This window comes from Panicum hallii, chromosome 3 (genome assembly GCF_002211085.1).
Source record: "Panicum hallii strain FIL2 chromosome 3, PHallii_v3.1, whole genome shotgun sequence".
In the NCBI taxonomy this organism is placed as follows: Eukaryota; Viridiplantae; Streptophyta; class Magnoliopsida; order Poales; family Poaceae; genus Panicum; species Panicum hallii.
This window is the reverse complement of record NC_038044.1, coordinates 5,682,987-5,699,094: the sequence shown is the minus strand read 5'-3', so window position 1 is coordinate 5,699,094 and position 16,108 is coordinate 5,682,987. Positions and strand designations below refer to the sequence as shown.

Here is a 16,108-nt window from a genome sequence, read left to right as displayed (position 1 = left end):
CCGTGGAGGCGCGCATCGCGACGCCCGCTGGCCTCGGCGCCCCCTCGCCGGCCGCCGTCTGCCCATAGAAATTCCAATCCGAGGGTGTTTTGTAAAGTTACCGTATCAATATTTTGCACTAAGACTCCTTCTTTGGATCGCGACTATTAATCGCGATCCAAAGTAGGGTGTTTTGTGTAAATAACGGACCAATATTTTACATAAAGACCCCTAGTTATTTACATATAAGCCCATGCCCTCGTTCAGACTTGAGATGGGCAGCAGCTCCTCTCTCTCCCCTCTCGTCGGCGATCCGCCGCCGCCCTCTCTCCCTGCAACCGCGAGGCCCGACCAATCCATCCCCTTCCCATCCTCAAGCCCTAGCTACAGCTCTTCACTCACCCGGGCCCCGCGCCATCGACTGAAGCTCGCGCTGTCGTGCATTCACCTCATCCGATTATCCGAGCCGAGTTAAGCGAACGCCTCGCCGGCACGCCTGCTGGGAGGAGACGAGGGCTCCGGCGGCGGCGTTCTGGCGACTTCCGGCGGCGTCGGGGTCGCGCGTTAGCGACTTTGGTACAGCACGATGCGTAGCACTTTAAGACTTTGCTCTCGCGCTAAGCATCTTCATTCATTTGCTTGTAAACTTAGCCTGCAACTAGACTCCTCACAGCCGAAACTTTGTGTTTTTTTAGCTTGATACTATCTTGTTTGAGCTCGTCAAATGCAGGGGCGACGCCACGTTAATTCTGCCTGGTGCCGATGCATTTTCAACTTATCACCATTGGCTACTTCAGTTAGATCAAGGTTGCAGTAGCATATCATTTTCATGTTCTACCGTACTGAATTGCCTGCTGGCTGCTGGAGACAGAGTTCATCGTCTGCTGTACTGTACTGTATTGCCTCTTCAGACAGTACGCATTAACCTGCTGGCTGCTGGAGATGGTTGCAGAGGAAGGTTCAATCAACTCCTTGAATCCCCATCAGAGACTCGTATCTTTTTCAATAGAAAATACTCGAGATAAAGGAATTTTGTTTCTGTACGTAAAAATTCCTTTCGCGTTTGAGCGGGTCGCATCTTTTGAATTATAAATTTTAATTCGGAGATTTAACAGCCAGGGGATGTAGCTCAAATGGTAGAGCGCTCGCTTTGCATGCGAGAGGCACGGGGTTCGATCCCCCGCATCTCCATTTTTTTATTTTTTTGTCCCCTTTTATTATTATTAACCGTCTCGCCAACCATTGCAACCGTGCTCGGAAGTGCCAGGCTGCCAGCATGATCTGAGTCACACTACTCACTAGGTGCCCACACGACGCTGGCCTGTGTTGTTGTGCAGCCGCAGCCGCTGGGGATGTGCAGCCAGCACAAAAGAACAACCATGGTACCATGGTTGTAGGGATTGCTTATTCGTAGCTCAACCTTTTGGACGGCTGACAGGTTTCACTTTCACCACGGTTTATCTGTGCAGATTAAACCAAACTAAACCAACCAACCTGTCGATGCTGGCTCCTACCATCAAGATCATGCTGGCAGGGCCCAAGATCAGCAGGCGATTTCTGAATGATTTTAAATGAGTACATTATAATTTATAAGTAAAACTTGGCCCCTTAACAGCACCATGCACACCACGCAGCACTTTGCTTATTCCACCATTTTTTTTTTCTTTTCCATCAACTGTGTGGATTAGTTTTTCAACTCCCTTGTTCATTCCCTTGTTCATTCATGTTCAGCAAATATAGTAACCGAAGTGAAAAATCTTTAAAATGAAAAATAATGTCAAGGCAAACATATCCCAACTATTTCACATAGGTTTCCTGGGGAAGTGAATATCCAGGAGCACAAAACAGAGTACAATATATCATGCACCATCTACACCGACTACTACCCTATGGTTAAAGCTTAGAATTACCCGCCACTACATTGATTACTGATATTTAGAATTCGCAAAAACCAAAATGTAGCAGACAACCACATCTACCTAGAATCCACAAACTCAGCTGGATGTCAGGAAAGGGGCAAAGACGAGCTGTTGGTCAATCTTCATCCTGAGTTTCCTCATCATCAGCATTGTTGCCATACCTCCAGCCATCTTCAATGTTGTTGCCCCCATCTTCTTCGGTCTCTTCACTATCATCTTCGTACGTAGCTTTACCTGACCACTGATTCTTGACACCACTGATATTGGAAGGCATCACGGTTGAAATCTTGGCATTGTAGACTTTAGACGAGTGGACCTTGTGTGACTTGCTTCTTTTGGGGTTTGGTGCAGTGTCACCAACCTCAGCATAGCTATACTGATACGTCGTTTCATTCACACCATGCTGACCAGAAGCACCAAGCTTACCATTTTCCTCTTGGCTGTGTTCAGGATGCTGAGTTTTTAGATGAAGGTTCAATTTGTAACTATGAATGTATGCTTTGTCGCAACCTTCATAGGGGCAGACATACGGGCGATCGGCATAGCTTGTGGTTGCTGGAGTCGAAGGCTTTGGTGCACTGTGAGGTTTTTCTACTGGTGGAGTATGTTGCACTGCAACAGGAGTTCCAGTCTGCACCATGACCACAATGGACACAATCAATTACACATGGCAAAAGAATGCAAAGTTCAGATTAGCAACTGTAAAATTTATACTGGAACACTATGGAACTTTTAAAGAGTGACTGCTTATTTGGTTTAGCCATACTAAATCAATATGAATCAATCTCATTAGTTAGATATAGTTTTGCTAATGCGTTACAGTTAATAATTTAAACTTGCAGAAAAACTAGAATAGATTTCCAAGGACCATGGGCATATGCAAACTTTGTATTTAACATGGAAAGAATATACAAGTTCAGATTAGCAAATGTGAATTTTTTAATGTAATACTGGACTTCAAAAATGATTATTAGTTGTTTTTTTTCTTGTACACAAGTGCAGTCAGAAGTGAGATACATCCCTTCTGAAAATTTTCTCAAAGGGAGAGACATCCCACCATCCACATCCTATGCGCTAGCCAGCTTAAACCCAGGAGACTCCTTGATTATTTAGTAAACTGATATGAGATTAATCTGACAAACCTGATGTGCTACAACTTATTGCAATAGGAGTTTTGCTATGCATTTAATCAGTTATACTTGCTGAATAGTCCAAAAAATCTCTACAAGGTGTCAGGGTAAAGCTGTTTCTATAGTCCTATGTGGCCACAAACAACATAATATCCGTGCGTTGAGATACCCTTCACCTTATATAAAAATAAATGCATCGGAAGGACTGTTTTGCAATGTAATCTTCATCCTTAAGAGAAGGAAGAAATCTACAAGGAAGCTCATAGGCTGATAGCTTGATAGCAAAAAACTATAGCATAAGCACAACATACAACACAGACAAGATGAGCAGCCTCACTGAGAAATACTGCAATATAGTCTGGCATGATAGCTTTGGGGTGTAGAAAATAGTTCGTTAAGATAACCTTTCACTGATTATTAATACACACTTCTCATATCCACTTAGTACCAAGATTGTAACTTAGGGTTGTATAAAAATAATAGTAACCACTGCAGGCAACAAGCAATCAAGAGGCAAGTGTACCCTGTATCATGATTAAAGAAGTTTAAGCACAATAGCAGCATACCTTTTCATGTGACTTGACATGGACTCTTAGTTTGGAGTCGCTTGTAAATCTTTTGCCACATGCTGGGAAAGGGCATATGTGATAATTCTCCAATGCATGTGTTTTGAGGTGTGACCGCAAGTTAAAATCCAACGAGAAGGCCTGAAATTAGTTTGTTACAAAATGTGAATGCAGTAATAGCCAGATAACATGCACACATAAGAAAGGACATCCATTCACATCAACACAAAGGAATTGGAAAGGACCAGTTGGCTAGGTGGTTTGAGTCAGGCCACCATATCCTCGTGCGCCTAAATGGCCTTCAATAGGCAGATGCCAGTTGAGGACCCTACTTTTTTAGAGGAAAAAAAAACTATTTCAAACTGATCATTCATGGAGTCATCAGTCATGGATGTGCAAACTGGAAGGTTTTTGTTGTATACCCTCCAAATCAGCAACAATTTTAGGAACATATCGATTGAGTACTTGAGTATGCACACATACAATGGGGCTGGATGGATCCAATGAAATTTGATTAGATTGAGCTACAAAAATAGAGGAACATATTCGAATAGAGAGAATCAGATGGCAGCTCACCATTAGACACGACATGGTATGTAAAGAATGGTGTGGATATATATAACTTGGAAAGGATAAGGTATATGTTGAAGGTTAAAAGCAAAGGAGCCACAGTGCCTTAGAAATTAGTGGTACCTTATAAGTGCATTGCTAGAGAGGGACGAGGTAATCACCTTACCACAGCCTGGATGCGGACAGACAAAATCTTTTTGTCCTGTGTGTGTAAGATAGTGTCTCTTCAGCTTGGAACTATCGACAAATTTCTGCAAGACAGAACAACTAAGTAATTAGGGTCTACATTGACACTTTGAATGTTCTCAGCATACGTATAGCAGAAATGTGGTTTACTAGTTTATAGGTATTTAATATAAAGACAGGGCATAGGGGCTTAGAAAGTTAAATGTACAGTTGTTTGTTTAGGGCTTTTCTGTATGACAGGTAGCATCAAATTAGTTACTATATACTTTGCCATTAGTTGCAATGTAATAACAGAGTAAATCTATAAAAAGAACAATTACACTACAGGGAAATAACAGGACTAGTCAGTTTAAATATTGAGCAATTACAGATAGTCTGAGCTAGACATACTCAATTCAACAAGAACATCATAATTTCCTTAAGAAATAAGTTCATAATTAGATGTTTCATGAATGGGTGGGTGCATATAAGTACACCAACGCTGAAGCGCATAAATTCAACAACACAAAGAAAGGTGGTACTTATGCCAATTCCCAGCGAAGATAGTAAGATACCTTCCCACAGTTGGGCTCATTGCAGATATACTGCTTCTCATTGTGCACGTGAGCGTGCTTGCGGAGTGCGCTGACATCAACAAAGGTCTTGCCGCAGTTCTCGTAGCTGCAGAGGAAAAGGATCTCTGTGGTGGGTTCAGGCTTGGGCGCCTCTGCCTCTAGCACTTTGGGGTTTTCCTTGGAGCTTCTGTGCCCATCCTCTGCACACCGGTAAGGAAGGTGGTTGTGGTTAATCACCCGCTGCGGATTACCACAATTCAGCCCTAGCTAGTGCTATAGATCCATGAACCATCAGCATTTCCAATGGACACCAGACCCAGCCTCTTGAAAATTCAAGAATGAACCTATGCATCATGCAATCCCAACAAGGGAATGACGAAAAGGGAGGAGATTTCGTAGTAGTAACTAGTAAAATCAGTACCTCTGACCCACTTGAAGAGTGAGCATTTTCCGCCTGAGGACGCGAGATCCAGCGGGATCCTGTGAACCGAACGCAACCAAAAAACAACGCAGAGCGCTCACGGTTAATCGGACTCCAGGCGGGGCAGAAGCACTGAAAAAGTTCTCAGCGAGAGAGAGGGCGAGGACGCACCATTGCTTGACCCAGCGCGCGGCGGGGCGCGGCGGGCGGCGGACCGGCTGCGGCTGCGGCGGGTAGTAGTACTTGTAGCCCCCCGATCCGGCGGCCGCCGCCGGGTACTCCATCGCCTTCCCTTCTTCCCTGTGCGCCGATGGCTGGCTCGCTGCCCCCTAGGGTTTCGTCTTTCTCTCTCGACGGCTGCGGGTGGGTCGGAGCAGCCTCTCGGTCGGTTTTGGCTTGGTCGGTCGGAGCCGGAGCTCACCTTTGCTCGCGGGTTAGTTTAACGGCGGCCGGAGAAAGCCTTTGGCTTTGCTTTCTTCCCTCCATCCCATGCGTTGTTGTGCGAATCTTAAAGCACCATTCAACCGTAGATCCTGCTAAGATGACTGTTACGTACGCTGCTGCACGCATCTGTTTCATTCTAAGCTCCATGAGATTTACATAAAAGCAAATGCATTTCGCACAATTTATACTTCATCTGGCACTGTTGATGTCTTTACATATTTTTGCGCCATCAATTTTATTATTTTTGGGTGTAAACAGTCAGCTCAGCACATTTTCATGGAAGAAGTAACAAGAAGCTATAACTAGAACCGGTAAACATTGTCATCACAGCAACTCTGCATCAGTGATGAGTGATGGCAATATGGCATCACCGACAACTCATGAAGCAACACAAAGCAAACAGATCGCTGCAGACACTACAAGCACAATGAAATCAAACAGCATTGAACGAACAAATACTAGTCCAGCTTGCTTATTTATTCATCACATCCGGGGCATGCTGCCTATTATTTCAAATAAATACAACAGCACCAACTACAAGCGCTAGCTAGGTTTGTCGTGGCAGAACAATGATAATAATAGTATTACAAAGGGTGGAACAGGCTCAACATGATCCTGCACAATGTTCACCGAGAAAAGGAACACTTTGAATACAATGATGCATGAGTCGTGTGCATTTCTCCGACCCCCCCTCTAATCGGCGCGAGATTGGCCAGCACGAGAGGAGAGGATGATACCGACGATGAGACCATACAGAGCAAGAGCTTCCGCGAAGATGAGGATGAGGATCATGCCCACAAACAACTTTGGCTGCTGTGCGTTCGCCCTGAAGAGGAGACAAGTCAGAATGAGCTAAGATTGCCTACTTGCTGCAAACAAGGGCTAAGCTGTAGAAGTAGAACATGTATCACCAAAGCCAACAACCAAAACTACAAAATGGAACCGTTAATGCCACAACCCTTTACCCATTTCCTCCCTCCCCAAGTCCACTGCATGCCTAGCTCACATGGAAAAATGCTGCAGATGATAAGAAAATTATAATGACAACTTAATGCAAACATGGGCTAAGCTGTAACATATTTGGCCATGGAACAAAATATACCTCCTTAGAAGAAAATCTAGTGTACACTAGCAACCAATAACAGAAACTAGTGCTACCACGGCATATTATTTACACTCAGCCTGAATAAGTTTTGGTACAACAGAGATCCAGAAGTACTAAAGCTGAGGTAACAAAATAAATTGAGTTGAAATACTTGCATGCCATTCATTGACAGATTTATTAGCAGGTCAACTGAGTGTGAAAGCAAAAGGTTAGTGTGGATTAGGACACCAGAGCATTATGATGTCATAAATGAGAGTCTAAAGATCATAGTTTTACAGCAGTAGAGTAGGTAACACCAATCAACAAATAAAACTACGAAAGGGAAAACCCTTAATGGACACCACAACCCTAGCTCGTGTGGAAAATTGCTGCAGATGAGTATCTTAAAAGCTCTATTTATTGGAATAAATTGTGGAATGATCTGAACTAGATGGAGTTTGGAGGATCATGAATTTTGAAATCTCAAATCAGAACTAAAACAAGTCCTCAATGAATGCACCACTACCATACTATATAATTTGCATGTTAAAGAGACACATCAAACTCATGAAGGAGCCCTTTTGTTTATTACATCGATCTAGAGGCCGAACAATGACAACATTACTATGCGTAACTAATGAAGCATGCCCAATTCAGACACAAGTGCGTTTTTCCCCTTTCAAGAAGCAGAGACTGCATAGTCATAAATAATATGAGATCAAATTCAAACAGGTCTTAAACTGACAAGCATTCATCCTCTGTAATTTGCAACCATCCATTCCTAAGGCAAGATAGAAAAATCTGGTCATTTTCATCAATTAGCCATTGAACTATCATGCTCGGCCTGCCGCCCATCCTACATTACTTACTTCCAGATCTTAGTTTGACAACAATTTATTAAGCCGGAATCAGTTATCAAGACGCTGTCTATTGTAATCAAACCAGATAAAAGTGTACAAGGGATCTCAACTACAATGAGAGCTCCCTTGAATTGCAGCAGCATCCATGATCCACCTGATCCGTGATCCATGTACCGCAAGGGAAGGAAAGGAAATGGAATGAAACGGATAATGTTACCTGACTCCGGCGTCTCCGACGATGCCGATGGCCATCCCGGCTGCGAGCCCGGCTAGGCCGCAGGCGAGTCCAGAGGAGAGGTGTGCGTAGCCGTCGAAGAGGTAGTATGGCTTGGCCTTGGGGTTGATCCCGGTGGAGATGATGACGGCGATGATGAGGCCGTAGATTCCGAGGACTCCGGCCATGACGACGGGGACGATGGACTTCATGACGAGCTCCGGGCGCATGACCCCCATGGAGGCGACCCCGACGCCGCTCTTGGCCGTGCCGTAGGCGGCGCCCATGCCTGAGCATCCGAGGGTGGACGGATCCAGCGGTGAGGCGGGGAGGGAAAGAGATCTGGCGCGGGAAGCGACGGAGAGGAGGGCGGGTGGTGCTTACACGAGAAGATGAGCGCGGCGGCGGCGCCGAGGAAGCCGAAGAAGGGGGCGGTCTCATCGCCGCTGAAGGTGGTGCCCGCCATGGGATCTCGCCGGGGAAGAGAGGAGAGGAGGGGATCGGAGAGAGAGAGAGGATGGACGGGGTCAGGGTCAGGCCACGATGATCCTGCTGGAGCTCGATCTGACTCGCTCGCCCTTCCTCTCTCTTTTCTGTGGACTCCAGCAACCGGCAGAAAGAGAGAGAAAAAGAGTAACAATACTATTTCTTCGTGGGCTCGTGGGCTGGGATTTTGATCCTTCTTTTGAGCTCGGCTCGTGGGCTGCCTCTTAGTTCCTGGGCTGAGATATAGAGCAGAAAGGAGCGGAGCGCGCGATACTGCCTGGATTGGTGAATGTTCTCCCAGTTACAAAACAAGCGGCGGACCGAGACCAAGCGTTTACAGGAGGAGGTTTAAGGGTGGATTCGGTAACTGTGAAAAAGCGATGATAGCTGTGAAAAAGCTACTGTGAGATGGCAGTTGTGAAAAAGCTGAACGCTGTTTGGTTGAAGCTGCTGTGAAAAAGCTAAGATCTGCCGGCTGCCGGAGCCGAACTCACGACCTCACGGACACAGTACTCTAGGCCACCTTTGGCGCGGCTGCTTCCGCGATACAGCAGGAGGAGCTAACTCCACCAGCTCCCACTGATAGTATAGAGCTCTAACTGATTCTGATTCTCTGTGGGAGCTGATTCTCTAAGAGAAGTGATTCTGTGGCTAAAGGTGATTCTCTTTAATTCTCTAGCATAAACTCTTAAAATCAGGATGGAGAATCACTTCACAGAATCAGGAGAAGCTACTTTTTTCAGCTCCCAGCCTCTTAGTTCATTTCAGAGAATCACTCCACAGAATCAGCAGAGAATCAGTTCTCTCTGAAAAACTGTTTGGCAGAGCTCTTGCTGGATTCAGCAGAGAATCAGCTCTGGGAGCTCTGCCAAACTGGTCTAAAAAATGACTACAACTCTACATAGAGCTTCACGTGAAGCTGATTGTGGAGCTGCTGAGGAAACCGCGTCAGACGGGCTCTAAACCTCCGCCTCCCGTGACCAGTCGGGCGGACAACCCTCCCTATTTGCTCCCAGCTGGGGCCATTGGATGCAATAGTACTTTTTTAAGATGAAATTGAAGCTTTTATATTTGACTGAAAAATAAGGTTATTTTTGGGCAAAACGGAAAATATTTTCACCCTTGTTTTCATGCTTTTTAGGGGTGAAAGCCTTTGTTTACGTGCGTGTGTTTCAGATTCAAAGCGAATGTTTTTCACTCATTTGCTTTAATTTATCTACTGTCAGTGGGAAGTGTGTTGTATAATCTCCAATGCTTTAATTTCATTTGCGCACGTGGCCATGTTCATATCCAGCGGCCGGGGAGGGAGTTGATGGGCCTGTTTGGGACAGCTGGAACTTGTTCAGAAGCTAGCTGGTAGCCAGCTGGCCAGAGAAGCAGCTGGTTGAAGAAGCAGCTGGTCACAGAAGTTAGATGTTTGGCAGACTGCTTATTGAATGGGCTGAAACCCTGTCAGAAGTGGGAAATGACCGGAAAACTCTCCCTGTTGTCTGAATACATGTATTTAGTATGTATAGATGTATATTTATGTATTTATAATAACAAACTAATAATAAAATAATTAACAACACAAATTAAATAATTATATATTAGATAATTCATGATTGTTACATAAGTTATTTGGGCAAATATTACATATCTAGTAACCTCCCGTCAATGCTTGCGCAATGGCATCACGTACACCTTTCATATCTTCTTCATCCACAAATTGACTTGTACTAGCTCCCATGTCCCCATCCTCATTGATATACGTCTCATCTGCTGCCATTCTATCAAAATCCACATCACTCAAATTACTATCTCTAATAAAGTTATGTAACGCCATACAAGCAATTATGATCATTGTTTGCTTCTCCATTGAGTAGCTTGGCACATTTCGAAGAATGCGCCATTTCATTTTCAAGACTCCAAATGAACGTTCAATAACATTTCTAAGTGATGAGTGAGCATGGTTGAACACCTCTTTCAATCCAATCGGTTGCCCTGCATTTTGAAATTCTGGAATGTGGTACCTTTGACCTTTGTATGGTGCTAGATAACCCTTTCGATTTGGATAACCTGAATCAACAAGATAGAACTTTCCTTGAGGAGGATGTGGAAATTTATCCTTGTACTTGCCATACAAAGTGTCCCTCCATATACGTGTATCATGAGCAGATCCAGGCCATCCCGCCACCACAAATGTGAATCTCATGTCAAAATCACAAACAGCCGCGGCCGGGCGGGGCGGTGCCGCCCGGGGCAGGGCGCGGCCGCGGGGGGGGGGGGGGGGGGGGGGGGTTGCGGCGGCGCGGCCCGGGGCCGGGCGGCGGAGGCCGCGGCTGGGCGGGGCGGCGCGGCCCGGGGCTCAGATGCGTCGCCGGCGTTGTTCTGGGGGGCGGCTTGGTGGAGCAGGGGGCGGGGCAGAACCCTAGCTCTCCATGGAGCAGAGAGGGGGGTGCAGGAGGGAGGAACGGGATGAGAGAGGGGCGCAGCGCCGTAGGGAGTCAGGAGAGGGGCGCGGGTGGGTTGGGTGGTTCTTTTTATATGGTGGAAATTGCGGGTAATTTGTTGCAACTTTGAGGGCATTGAGACCGCATAAGCGGTGGGAAGCGGGGTGGCCTCAGCTTTTCCTCTGCGCTGGTTTTACGAAGGCACAGAGTAGCGCTGGTTTGTTAAGCGCGGATAGAAGCGTGGTGTTTGGCTGCCTAAGCGCTTAAAGATGTTAAAAAGCTGGTTGAGAAGCTGCGCCAAACACCCCCGATGAATCGATCGAGATTGTTGGTAACACAACCATCATCGTCAGTTATATATAGTGGATGCGGAGCAATACGGATCACCGATCCATCACTATGTATATTCTGACATGACGAGGTGACAGATAGAGAGACCCACAGCTGGCGCGGCCGGGCGTTCGGGATATGCTAGATACGATGGAACGAGAGGAGTACCAACGAATATGTATAGACACATCATACATGTCATCACACTCATATGATATGATATGCTCCTTTGGTTTCAAATTATATGTCGTCCATATAAATCTAGATATATTGTATATCTAAGGGGCTGTTTTGATTCATTAGATTTAAACTTTAGCCCTTTCACATCAAAGAGAATCGTCATTTAGGAGTATTAAATAAAATTTATTTACAAAACCTTTTACACATGTGGGTGCTAATTTGCTACAGTGATGCTATAGTAACCATCCGCTAATTATGGATTAATATACCTCATTAGATTCGTCTCGCGAATTAGCCTAGAGATTCTACAATTAGTTTTATAATTAGACTTTATTTAATACTACTAAATGATAAGATTCTTTTTGACATAACAGGGCTAAAGTTTAGACGTTCGGAACCAAACACCGCCTAAGATGCATAGCAAAAGATTATGCACCTAGAAATCTTAAAAATATCTATAATTTGACACGGATGGAGTAGATCCATGTCATAGATACGCCCATCACAACCATGATCCAGGATCTCGCTAGTAGCTAGGACATAGGTATATTAGCACTCCAGTTTAAATGAAATAGTGCTAAATTTTAGCATTTTGGAACATTAGCATTTGGATCCAAACATGCTGCATACGATGAGATCGACAACTCCTGCTACACCTGAAAGTGGAGTTAAAGCTACGACGTACATACTCGATCCACCGATCGTACACTATCTACTAGATAGTAGTACGTTGTGATGCGGCCCCGGTCGGCCGTTCATGTCGAATGTCGATGGATCGCACATCCATCATACACATGTAGTACTACTGCATATCTTCCATCGGCTGCCGCGGCTTTGCTTTTGATGCTTGCTTTGCTTATGGGTGTGCATTACGTGCAGATGACAACCTTAACCAGTAAGCTATCATTCGGTCACCATGCTTACTTATTGTACTGTTTCTCAAAGTTTTTAGAATAATGGCGAGCCCTTTAATTTCTTCCTTTCCATTAGATGTATGCACTGTGCACGTTAGTAATAGTATATCTTTTTGCATTGAGCTCGATCGACCCAGTCAGCTACCTTAATTTCCGTATGATACTGTGATAGATGCATCTTTGGACCGCCGCCGGCGGGCCTTTTGTACGGCCGGCCGGGCAGCAGCCGGTGGATCTCTGCTCCCACGACGCACTGCACTGTCCCTGCCACTCATGAGGCCTACTGGCTACTGTACTGTGGATGCACACGCGCATGCACTGCTTCGTCGTCATCAGCAAACCACCATCGACGATCACACAAGAATCTCGCAACTGTCGATCGGTCACCCCAGTAATATATCGGATCCATTGGAGAGGGGACGATCCATAAAAGCGACGACCATGATCGACCCTAAAAGCAATAATCCTTGCACGGGGTGTTTGGTTCTATAGGCTAAACTTTAACCATGTCACACCAAAGATAATAATATAATATTATTATTTAGAGTATTAAATAAAATCTAATTATAAAATTAATTGCAGAACCGCTAGGCTAATTCGCGAGACGAATCTAATGAGGTATATTAATCCATGATTAGCGGATGGTTACAAAACTGTTGCAAATTATGGATTAGTTAGGCTTATTAAATACGTCTCGCAAATTAGCATATATCTGTGCAAAAAGTTCTTTAAACAAATTTTATTTAATGCTCCTAAATGGTAAGATTCTCTTTAATGTGATGTGGCTAAAGTCTAGCCCTTCGGAACCAAATGGGCCTATAGGTGTGTCTCTTGTGCCTGTACACACATCACATGTTTCCATCTTAATATCTTTACTAGCTAGTAGTAATTAGTAATTTTTTTAAGACCACGTATGTTGAGTGGAAAAGTGCACTCAACAATCAAGGCCAAAGCTTTTGAACTTGAATTGTAATGATGACTAGGATATATATGATTACATGCACGCATATGCAAAACGTGCGGTATCAGCAACCAAATAAAAGTACCATCTTTGCTTTTTCGAAATGTGGGCGCATGCCTGCATGAACGTATACATACACACGGGTGCTACTGTTGGCCCGCGTGCACATGCATTTGTGATGCAGGCTTTGCTTGCTTTGCGTTGGGCTAGCTACTAGCCAGCTAGCTGGACGACAGTCGACAGGTGCAACGGAAAACATCCATCCACCGTCCAACCTTTCGTGTAAAGAAAGCGTCCTGATCGATCGTGGTGAAATGGATACACGCACACTTTATTTCACTAAAGTTGTGCGAGTGTGAGACCACGACGACGCATACTCAAGCACAGTGCTGCAATAATACTGCAACCGGCGTGTATGTTTGTGCATGTGTTTTTTTTTGTTCCAATTATTGCTGTGCCCAACGTTTATTTGGCACGTCACTGGCCTAGTTTGCCAAGTACTATACAGTAGACATGTGCATAACTTAAATAAACTTCGTTTAATCTTGTCTGTACATGGAAATAAAATCTATTTATTTTTCATACAAATAACTAGCTAACTAATATCTTCTTACGTTCTTCTATGACGCTTCAAAATAAATTGATAAGATGCATCTTCTTCTCTCATTGCATAAAAAAGGTACATGCATGCATGCATGCATCTTATTAAATTAATAAGATGCATATCTTCTTCTCTGTGGCTAGTCTAACTTCTTTCCATGGCTAGCTTCAGTTCCACTAAATTCGATCTCTTTAGGATGATTCATTATTGATTATTATTGTGGATTTCCAAAAGTTCATTTGGTCCAGGCCGGGCAACCTCTAGGATGATGAGACTTAACAATGATCATGATTTATTATAGAAAACTGCACAGTCAGAAAAGATATATAAAAGGCCGGCCTTGAGTAGCCAGGAGGTCGCTATAGCTAAAGCATGCATTTTAATTGACCAAACATCGTTCACATGTTCCTTAGCTGTTGCAAATTTCCTTTTCTTTTGTGAGGGTAGCTACTGTATATTTACCCACGTGGTAACACACAAACACTACGAGGTGAAAAAAATCCATCCCTTATAATTTTTTTAATTTAGATTATATTTATGTCTTTCCTAAGCAAAGTTAATAATACAATTGAAAAAAAATAGGAGGGTCACAATAGTTGTGAGGACTGTTAAACATTCCAAGGATTTAGTTGTCCTTGATGCTGTCCGCTGGGGAGGATCCATAGTTTGGTACTAACTGTTTACAATTATTCCATCAATATTTTAAAATTATGATTTATAAAAATATTTCTTGCAATATAAACAAGTTAATGTCCGCTTGTCAGATTGATTTGGTAAAAGATAGTTTCAAAGTTCACTATTAATGCATAATCTTTTTTGGCCTAGGTTGTTGTATGTAAGCTTCATGGGGCGTTGGGAGAACGTTTTTATCCATATGTATACATAACTGGATGATACTTCCCCGTCCCAAATTATAGGTCATTTAGTTTTATAACCACATGATTCTTGATACGCACTTAGACATATGCAATATCTAAATACATAATAAATACTATATGTATCTAATAAAACCAAAAGTGACATGTAATTTAGAACAGAGGGAATATACCACTAGTACTCCTAATATGTACTCCATTTCAGAAAAGTAAGTTTAATTTGTCTGCAACCTAGTATTATCAGCTTGATATAGTATGGCCTCCCAATCATGCAAAATAAAGCACTTGCTTGTTAGTTGACGGGCTTTTTGGGGCCCCTCAAAAAGAAGAAAGGAAAGGAAAGGAAAGAAAGGATAATATATATCTCCTCCTTTGGAGTAGTACACAAGAGAAAATTAAAAGGGAAGCTGCTTGCAGCCTTCAAATTCTCCCGCATTCCCCCTTCAAACAGAAAAGTGCCATTGAAACGCCTGATTGAATTGAAAGATGACCGAGAGTCCGAGATAGTAGATTGGTGTGATAGTTTCTGTCCAACTACTCAACGATGAGCAATTCAATATATGTGTATGTAGTCTCCCCAACTTTAAAAGCACTTGCAGATGATTGGCCCAGTTAGACAAAGCACTTCTTTTTATGGTGGCATTATAAATTTTGACTTAATTAGATTTAAAAAACAAAATCTATCTCCTCCAAAGGGTTTATCTTTATTCCCAACAATTGGTACTTAAATATGTTAAGAATCCCCGCAGAATATAAATACGTTAAGAACTAATTTTTGGGGCAAAGGCCTCCTTTTGTATAAATCATAATTTTCCTTGCTTACTTTGGATGGAGCTAGAAATTTACATATCCAAGGTTAGTTCTATGTTTTTTTATATTAATAACACAACAAAGTAAATGTGTGTGTGTGTGTGTGTGAGAGAGAGAGAGAGAGAGAGAGAGAGAGAGAGAGAGAGAGAGAGAGAGAGAGAGAGAGAGAGAGAGCGCCCAGTTGCCAAGTCATGTCATTTCTGAAGATATGAACCAAAGATCTGCAAGGCCGGAGATAAGAAGGAAGAAAGAAAGCTTGCCGTGGATGGAATCAATCCAACAGGTGGTGAATGGTGATCTGCTGAATGCGCTCCTACCATTGAAAAGACAGCATGCATAAGTTCATGTTTTGTGCGGTCTGTCGCCTAGCCGGCCTATATTTTTATTGTCTGACCGATGGTGCTTTTTTTTTCATGGAACCAATTCTCAGCTAAACCGCATAATGTCCATTTTTAAACAAAGGGGCAGGCAGATGATATGATGCTTCCCCCAACAAATAAATGCCTAGAGAAAATGCAAGTTTGTCTGGTCTTGATTTGATTTACCATCTATATATAAAAAAGCTGGATCCCCACTCATTCGACGCAGAATC

At 43.6% G+C, this 16,108-nt stretch overlaps 2 protein-coding genes and 1 non-coding gene across 3 annotated transcripts; 1 reads left to right on the top strand and 2 right to left on the bottom strand.

Moving 5' to 3' along the window:
* Positions 1-1,097: 1,097 nt before the first annotated feature.
* On the top strand, positions 1,098-1,170 carry TRNAA-UGC. The gene has a single exon. It is a non-coding gene; the product is annotated as a tRNA-Ala (tRNA).
* A 549-nt stretch (positions 1,171-1,719) lies between these two features.
* LOC112887779 (zinc finger transcription factor YY1-like) lies at positions 1,720-5,796 on the bottom strand. The gene is made up of 6 exons (XM_025954049.1): positions 5,497-5,796; positions 5,326-5,384; positions 4,905-5,104; positions 4,326-4,415; positions 3,595-3,735; positions 1,720-2,529 (listed from the first exon to the last, which is right to left on the bottom strand). Exons 1-6 carry the CDS (start codon positions 5,607-5,609, stop codon positions 2,014-2,016), a joined length of 1,119 nt encoding a protein of 372 aa, XP_025809834.1. The 5' UTR covers positions 5,610-5,796; the 3' UTR covers positions 1,720-2,013.
* A 416-nt stretch (positions 5,797-6,212) lies between these two features.
* On the bottom strand, positions 6,213-8,521 carry LOC112887196 (V-type proton ATPase 16 kDa proteolipid subunit-like). The gene is made up of 3 exons (XM_025953321.1): positions 8,312-8,521; positions 7,931-8,216; positions 6,213-6,595 (listed from the first exon to the last, which is right to left on the bottom strand). Exons 1-3 carry the CDS (start codon positions 8,391-8,393, stop codon positions 6,463-6,465), a joined length of 501 nt encoding a protein of 166 aa, XP_025809106.1. The 5' UTR covers positions 8,394-8,521; the 3' UTR covers positions 6,213-6,462.
* Between the last annotated feature and the right edge of the window lie 7,587 nt (positions 8,522-16,108).